General features: G+C 36.6%; 1 protein-coding gene across 1 annotated transcript; it reads left to right on the top strand.

Moving 5' to 3' along the window:
- The first annotated feature begins 1210 nt into the window (after positions 1–1210).
- Positions 1211–5040, top strand: LOC133311973 (protein LONGIFOLIA 1). The gene is made up of 4 exons (XM_061513112.1): positions 1211–1436; positions 1524–2654; positions 2954–3149; positions 4255–5040. The coding sequence occupies exons 1-4, from the start codon at positions 1293–1295 to the stop codon at positions 4830–4832; spliced, it is 2049 nt and encodes a 682-aa protein (XP_061369096.1). The 5' UTR covers positions 1211–1292; the 3' UTR covers positions 4833–5040.
- The last annotated feature ends 2655 nt before the right edge of the window (positions 5041–7695 follow it).

Genomic DNA, 7695 nt, shown 5'->3' with positions numbered 1-7695 from the left:
AGTTTATATTGAGAAAGAAGCGGTGGAATACTACACAAGAGTGCGCTGCCGCTTGTGGTTGTGCTGTTCGAGGCCATTTGCCTTGGAACGGGCCTGGATTCTCTCAACTAACACCTCACTGCTCCACTTCCACTTCCTCCGGTTCCCTCTTTTTTTGGGTTAATGATTCAAGTCTGATAAGAAAGAAGAGTAAATACCGTTTTGGTCATCAGAGCAAATTTTATCATACCCGTTTTAGTCTCTAGTAAATAAAAAAGCTCATTTTGGTCTCTCAGAAATTTAAAATGGACTCATTTAGTTGAAATCGTGGTCCCTCACAAATTCAAAAAAGACCCATATTAGTCCCTGAAAGGACTAAAATGGGTCCATTTTGAATTTCTTAAGAACCACGATGAGCTTTTTTATTTGCTAAGGACTAAAGCGGGCATCGTGAAATTTGCTAAGAACCAAAAAAAATGTATTTACTTTAAAAAGAAATATAAACCAACGTTATTGAAAAAAAAGTACTTCAATCATTTCATCATTTTAAAATTAAATACTGAAAAAATCTAACACATGCTCTTGTCTACTTTCTTCTTTCTACTTTCAGTTTCCTATAATCTATAGAATTACTATCATTTGGTTAAACAAACTTTTTTTTGACTCATTTTATATAATTAAATACATATTGTATCACTATACAAAAATTAGGATATTTTGTAGAATAAAATTCAGTAAAACCCACTTTATAATATTAATAACCATTTTTTTATTAAGTTCAGTGGCACGTAGGCAGAGAGCATCACCCACGGTAACTGTGCTGCAGTGCATGTGGTTCAAGTAAAAGTTATAAACGTGCGCTCACCAAGCACATTTTAGATGCAACGAGAATAGGTCTTTTTTTATTAAAAAAATAATTATAACAACAAGGAATTAAGGATAGTATAATTTTTTTTTATATTTGATAAAAAGTACCAAATAATCGATATATTCTCGTAATATCAAAAATATCTTGGCGCTCAGTTCTGTGTGCAAGCCGAAAACCAAAAGTTTGATGTAAAAATTATAATTATTTCCTTTTTTGCCGTTAGCTTTACCCGGTTGGAATTTGGAGAAAAGTGAAGGGGCAAAATGATGATTTCCCAACACAACCGGCGTGGCATTTAAAGACGAGAAAAGCGGGAGTCTAAGTTAAAAAGGACGAGCAGTTTAGTGTTGAGAGGCACAAGAGAGAAGGGGAACGTCAAAAAACTGAAAATGAAGGCTTCACTGTGATAGACAAATCAAGAGAGAGAGAGAGTGTGTGTGTGAAAATGACGAAGGAGAACTTGGAAAAACACATTAAGAAGCAGATGGGATGCATGACAGGTTTCCTTCAAATCTTCGATCGTCACCACCAGATGATCGCCGGAAAACGCATCTACTCGCCCAAAAGGCTCCCTCCTTCTCCGCCTCCGGTAACGAACTAGTAATTCATTTAATTTATGTCCATTTCACTCTTGTGCTCTTTCCTTATTTGACCATTTCGTGTCTTTCTTTTTTAGGAAACTCATTCGTCGCCTGAAACAGACATATGCGATGGATCTCCGGCGGAATCATCATCACCGGAGACAGAGATAGAAAAAACTCAAGCTGTAAAGTTGTCTCCTCTTCTTCCACTTCCAGTTTTGCAATTCAATGAAGGAACGAGGTCTTCCTGGAAGTTCTCCAGAGAATCTCCGAGACTATCGTTGGATAGCAGAGCAGTTGTGGATGCCAAAGGAACCTTCCACCCGAGAGAGGCGGATAAGCAGCAGCAACTGCAGCGGCGATCCACCACCAGTGTCGTTGCAAGGCTCATGGGGCTTGAGGATTCGGATCCTCAGCTACGAAGATCCGCTTCCGAATCCAGGGTTTCCAGAGATCTACCCCAACAGTATCGTTTCTTCGACACCACCAACAACTTCCAGTTAAAGCAACAGCATGTTGATAATAATAATGGCAGAGCCTCAGATCCAAACGCGAAAGCAGAGCCTGCAAGGGGAATAAGACAAAAGAAGAGTTTCTACGATTCCGCTGACTTTTTCCCAGACCCGAAGCACAGTGTTTCTGTGTACGGAGAAACGAAGCTGCGAGGGATCGATGAACCTTCCAAGGATCTCGACACTATGAAGCAAATCCTCGAGGCCTTGCAGCTCAAGGGCCTTTTGCATTCCAATAAATCCGTAACTCAAACCAACCACAGGAACTTCGTCTTCGACGGAACCATATCCGGGAACGATTCTCCCATTGTTGTTATGAAGCCCGCAAGATCTTCCGGTTTGTTTAATCGAACCGGAAATGATTCTCAACCAGGACCTCGAGCTCGCCGCAACAACGAAACCCTTCCTGCTAGACCGGAAACAGATCGAAATGCCAGAGGCAGAAATGTGAACTCGCCCACGCGCAGCCCGAACCGGATGAGGAAAGTGAATGATGGTGTTGAACCCAGAACCGGAGTTTCTCATACTCCGGTTCATTCATCCAAGTTAAACTCGAGAAGCAATGGACCTGGTCAGCAAGTAACAAGTAGATCGCCGAGGATGAGAAAAGCGGTCACTTATCAAAAGGAGGAGAAGTTGATGGTTATGGCAGAGGATGAATCATCCAACGTTTCAGAAAGCAGCTTCAGCATTTCTTCATACACCGATACAGAGGTATGCAAAACTAGACTCCTTTTATTTATTTTTTATATTTCAAGTTCATTACAAAATAAATAAAGTTTTATATATATATATATATTTGGAACATATTAATAATCAAATTACCTTATGTACTATTATACGATATCGATCTTCCTATATTGATAAAGGTAAAAACTTTGGATTCATACTAGATTTGTGAAGAGTTTTACCTTTTATAGCTGTGTAAATCTAACCGCGAGATTTCATTTACAATATAAAACCAAGACCTAAATTTTATAATGAGAATGAGATGAATTTTGTTTGCGTTTCAGAGGTTTAAGATGGAGGAATACAGGGAAGGGAAGAATCTGTTGCAGAGGTGTGATGAGCTGCTGAACAGCATAGCGGAAATGACGGCAGCGGCGGAGCAACAACCGAGTCCAGTATCGGTACTTGACTCGTCGTTTTACAAGGACGAGTCGTCGAACTCACCATCCCCGGTAATGAAACGGTGCATTGATTACAAAGGTCAGTGAACAACACAGTGGTTTTATTATTATACTCGTACAGACATAAGTCATAATCATTGCTTGGGCACTCGCTAGCATTAGGTTGTGGTTTTAGTCAGAGGAATTTAATATTGGTGGTGACGTCTTGATAGGTAAGTTTGGGGTAGGCATGTTTAGGCCTTTTAAGCACCCACTTGTTCTTTCCTTTCCTTCACAACACCATTTACTGTTGCTGGACAGTTGATGCTTTGTCCTCACTCCCCTATTTACTATACTCCTCGGGAGAATTAAGAATTTTCATCTCCTCCAGTGCCAAGTGCCAGTGGTGGTGAAAATCGCATCCCATCCTACGTGGACCAATCATTTGATACTAGGGGCTATGAATTTGGTTGGTTCATTGACTACGTCAAAAGTTTACTTGTACAATCACGTGGGGGTGATGGCCATCATCGGTAATGCGACCTTTATGTTTCGATACTAGTGTCTCTGGACTCCCTAGTCGAGAATAAATTTTTTTGTAATTTTGTGATAGTGGATAAAAATATCTTATTATTTAAAAACAATTAAATAATAATTGATCAGATGATATTATATTTTTTTGTACAAATATCACTGAAGAAATGATAGATACATTAAATCTTCTCATTCAATTAAAGATTTATTCGCAATTTTTTTTTCTTCGAACATACCCTACTTACTTTTGTGAGATCGGTTTTGAGACTAATTTAAAGTGCGAGAGACGAGTGGGATAAAGATTTTAAGTTCTTGTTCATTTTCATGTGGTATGTGAATATTGAGCCAAGATCTTTTTCATTTCACTACTTGCAGAAAAATAATATAAATTATTATTAAAGTTCTCACTTAACACGAGAACTCAGAAATAAACCAATACTTCAATTCACCCGTATTCACTGTTTGTGTTAAATAATCACAATCAACAAAATTAAAAAAAATTTAAAAAAATTAACTGTCCCCTTAGTACGAAATTGAAATAAGCAATATTGTGTGTGGCGAGGGTGGTCGACAGTTGATAGACAGATAGTGACAAAAAGGAATATACGAACAGTGTAGGAATCTTCTTCTTTTTTTCTTGATATTAATGAGTGAGTTGGGTGAAATTGCAGATCAAGCAGCGGAGTCAGAAGATGATGTGTGGAGTGCAGCTTGGTGTTGCAGCGAAGCCATGTCCGAGGATAGCGATTTCGTTTATGTTTCGGAAATACTGCATGCTTCTAATTACTTGCTGGCAGACAGCGACCTTTTTCTGTTACTGGAGAAGCGGCAGTACCTCAAGGGGAACGACACCTCCAGGAGCTCCACTTTCCAAAGACGGTTGATCTTCGACACCATTCACGAGATCCTCGACCGGAACCGGCGTTTTCCGCCGTGGAAGGCGGTTTCCTGGGCGGAGAACACGCAGCTGTTGCGTCGGATCTGGTCGGAGTTTCGGAGGATCCGAGATAGGGAGGAGTCGGAGGACCTGTTCGCGGTGATATGCGGTGTGTTGAGGAAGGACATGGCGGAGGACGCCACCATGAATGAATGGGGAGAATGCCCCGTGGAGATGGGGGATGTAGTGCTGGACATCGAACGCTCCGTATTCAAAGATCTCATCGTCGAAACCATTCGAGATCTCGCGTCGTTTAAGGGACAAAGACAACGTAATAAAATCGCGGCGCTTCGTAGGAAGTTGGTGTTTTGAAACTAGAATTAGGGAGCGAAAGGAAAAAAAAAACAAAACAAAACAAAAAGGAAAAGGAAAGCGAAGTGAACAAATAACACATGAAAATAAGGAGGTTGCTTTGTTCACATTTTTCGCTCGCTCGCTTCTTTAACTTTGTTTGCTAGCAACTTGCAGAGGCATGTTTTACGCTCCTTTCTAAGTAGTACTCTACTCTCTACTCACTACTCTCTAATGTTTTGTTTGGTGGAGTCGGGAGTTTTAAACCTGAAATCCAGGCAAGTTTAACAATGAAGATTTCCATTAGTTTAGGAATATAAAATGTTTGATGATTACAATGTGGGGACTGGTGAGTGGTTAGAAGGATGGAAATGTCAATGAGTAAGATCTCAAGCCTGATATTTCAGCACTAATCATTTTTGTTACCAACTCGCGAGCAAAACTAGTGGGGGCACGAAATAAAAGGCGTGGACGAAGCGTCAGCAATCTTTGAATCAAAGATGAACTAGCAAAGCAAATCAATTGGCAAATTTTAGAACTAGTGTGAAGACCTTTTTGGTGCCCACTTCAAGAAACAGACTAAATGATTTTTTGGTACGCCGTAAGCCGTAAGAAATAATAAAATACATACTGAGTTATTAGACAATGAAATTATTTAGCGGTTTTTATTTTAGACAATGATTGTTTGATTATGACACGATAATATATCTTTCATACGACAAAAAGTCTTAAATAGATTATTTGGAGACAATTTTTTACTTATTTAAACATTGAATTTCTACTTTTGAAGCTTTGTGGTTCTGGTGAACAAACACCTCAACAAAAACATGGGATTACTGAGATATAGTGGCACTCTTTAAAAAGCTAGAATGCTTTTCACTTTTAAAAGCGTTGTTACAATCACGGCAAAAAAACTCCTAATACAATTGAAAATGCATTCCACATGGACAAAGTAGGATGTATTTAATTCGTAAAAATGTTTTTGTTTTTTGTTTTTATTAATAATTATAAAAACTTCACTTTGTTTTGTTTTGTTTCTTATTTTTAAAGATTTGTATAGAAAATGATATTTAGTTTATCATTAATGCCTGGAAAATGATTACAAATTTAGAATAGAGTATGAGGATATTTAATAATCTTTTAAAAAAAAAAGTCACATTTGGTTAATTAGAAATGGTGTAGAATAAATGTTAGTATGTTTGGATGTCATTATTAAAAAGGAATAGACATTCATTTCCATAATTAAACCAAGAATATTCATTCTCATTATTATAATTGATAAGTTTGAAAGAATCATATATAATTACATTTCATTTACTAAACATTTTATTTACTATCATCTTCAACCAGTAATATATTCCCATTATTATTATTAATAAAGAAAATGGGTATCCTCTATTATCATCCGACATCATTAGGGGTGTAAATGAGCTAGGTCGACTTATAGGAACCTACGACCTCACTTATATTAGGTCAATATTGACCTATTATAAATAGTCAAATAGAACAAGCCTATATTTTTTAAAAAACCTATTTATAAAGCAGGTCATAGACTTTTTCATATATATCGAGCCTATAAGCCTATAGGTTGCGTATATTATATTATTTATTTTAAATGAAATAAATAAAATTATTATTTTAGTTATTTTTTTAATAATTGAATATTTAATAGGTTTAAACATGCTAACATGCCTAAGCAAGGCTTTAATTTTTTAAGTATAAGTCAAGTCATAATTGTAATTTAGGCCTACACAAGGTTCACACTAAATTTTTTTTTACACAAACATGACTTATTTAAGTAAAAGTCTAATCTATCCTAACCTATTTTCACCACTAGTAATTGCTCCATATTGCCATATTGCTGTTATCTGCATCACTGTCACCAAAGTCATTGTTGAAGTTATCCCCCACCATCCTCGCCACCTTACCATTCATAACATCATTCCCAGTGCCACCGTTATTATTGCCACAACTACCACCAACAACAATTATTTATTTTATTTTGACAGTTCAATACCGATTAATTGAAGAATAATGTTGTTTCTTTTACGGACATCACGCTTACTAGGAGACACACCAATTAATTCGGTATTAAAACTCCTTTAATGCCTATTTTTCGATTGGGAATTGCCATGACAATTGACAAGCGTGGATAAGGAGGTATTGAGAGCTTGGGTCCTCTATGTCTCAACATACCCTACCCCCCCTGTCTTTGTTAACTGACTCAACTACATGTTCAAATACTCCGGAATGACTTGCTCTGCCACTCCACTCACACATGTTCAGATTAACATATCAACCTGTTGTGATGTTAATGAAAAAAAAAAAAAAACTGACTTTTGAATTAATTCGAATTCCCTTCTTTTATAATGGTTTCTAAATATAGAATTTTTCGTTCCAAATAAAATTAAATCATTTTCTACTTTTAAAGATTTCAAACACACTTTAATAAAATTAAAAGGACAGATTATTTTATCTACTTCTTTTTTTGTCTATTTTTGCCTACCACTCTCCAACATCATTGTATCATAATCAACTGATCTAATGATATTGGAGAGTGATAGGCAAAGGTAAATAAAAAAATAAATATATAAAATAACCTATCTCAAAATTAAATCATTCTTTAGTTGGTTCTAACATCTCAATGTAGATAGATATATACAATGAGAAGAAGTACTAGATGCAGGAACAATAATTCCTACTGTTATCATTCTCCTTTTTCCATCCTCAATTAGAGAAAAGTTTATGCGCTCCAATACCACAGAGTACTCGGTGCTTTTTTTATCAAATATAATAAAAAATAACACTTTTATATTACCCTTACCTTTATATTTATTTCCACTCATATCCCATATTTTTTTTTTCTCCCTCAATTATAGTAGGA

This window comes from Gastrolobium bilobum, unplaced genomic scaffold (genome assembly GCF_033153095.1).
Source record: "Gastrolobium bilobum isolate Gb01-03AN ecotype WA unplaced genomic scaffold, APGP_CSIRO_Gbil_v1 utg3226, whole genome shotgun sequence".
In the NCBI taxonomy this organism is placed as follows: Eukaryota; Viridiplantae; Streptophyta; class Magnoliopsida; order Fabales; family Fabaceae; genus Gastrolobium; species Gastrolobium bilobum.
Note: the sequence above shows the minus strand (reverse complement) of the source record. Positions and strands in the feature narration are given on the sequence as shown.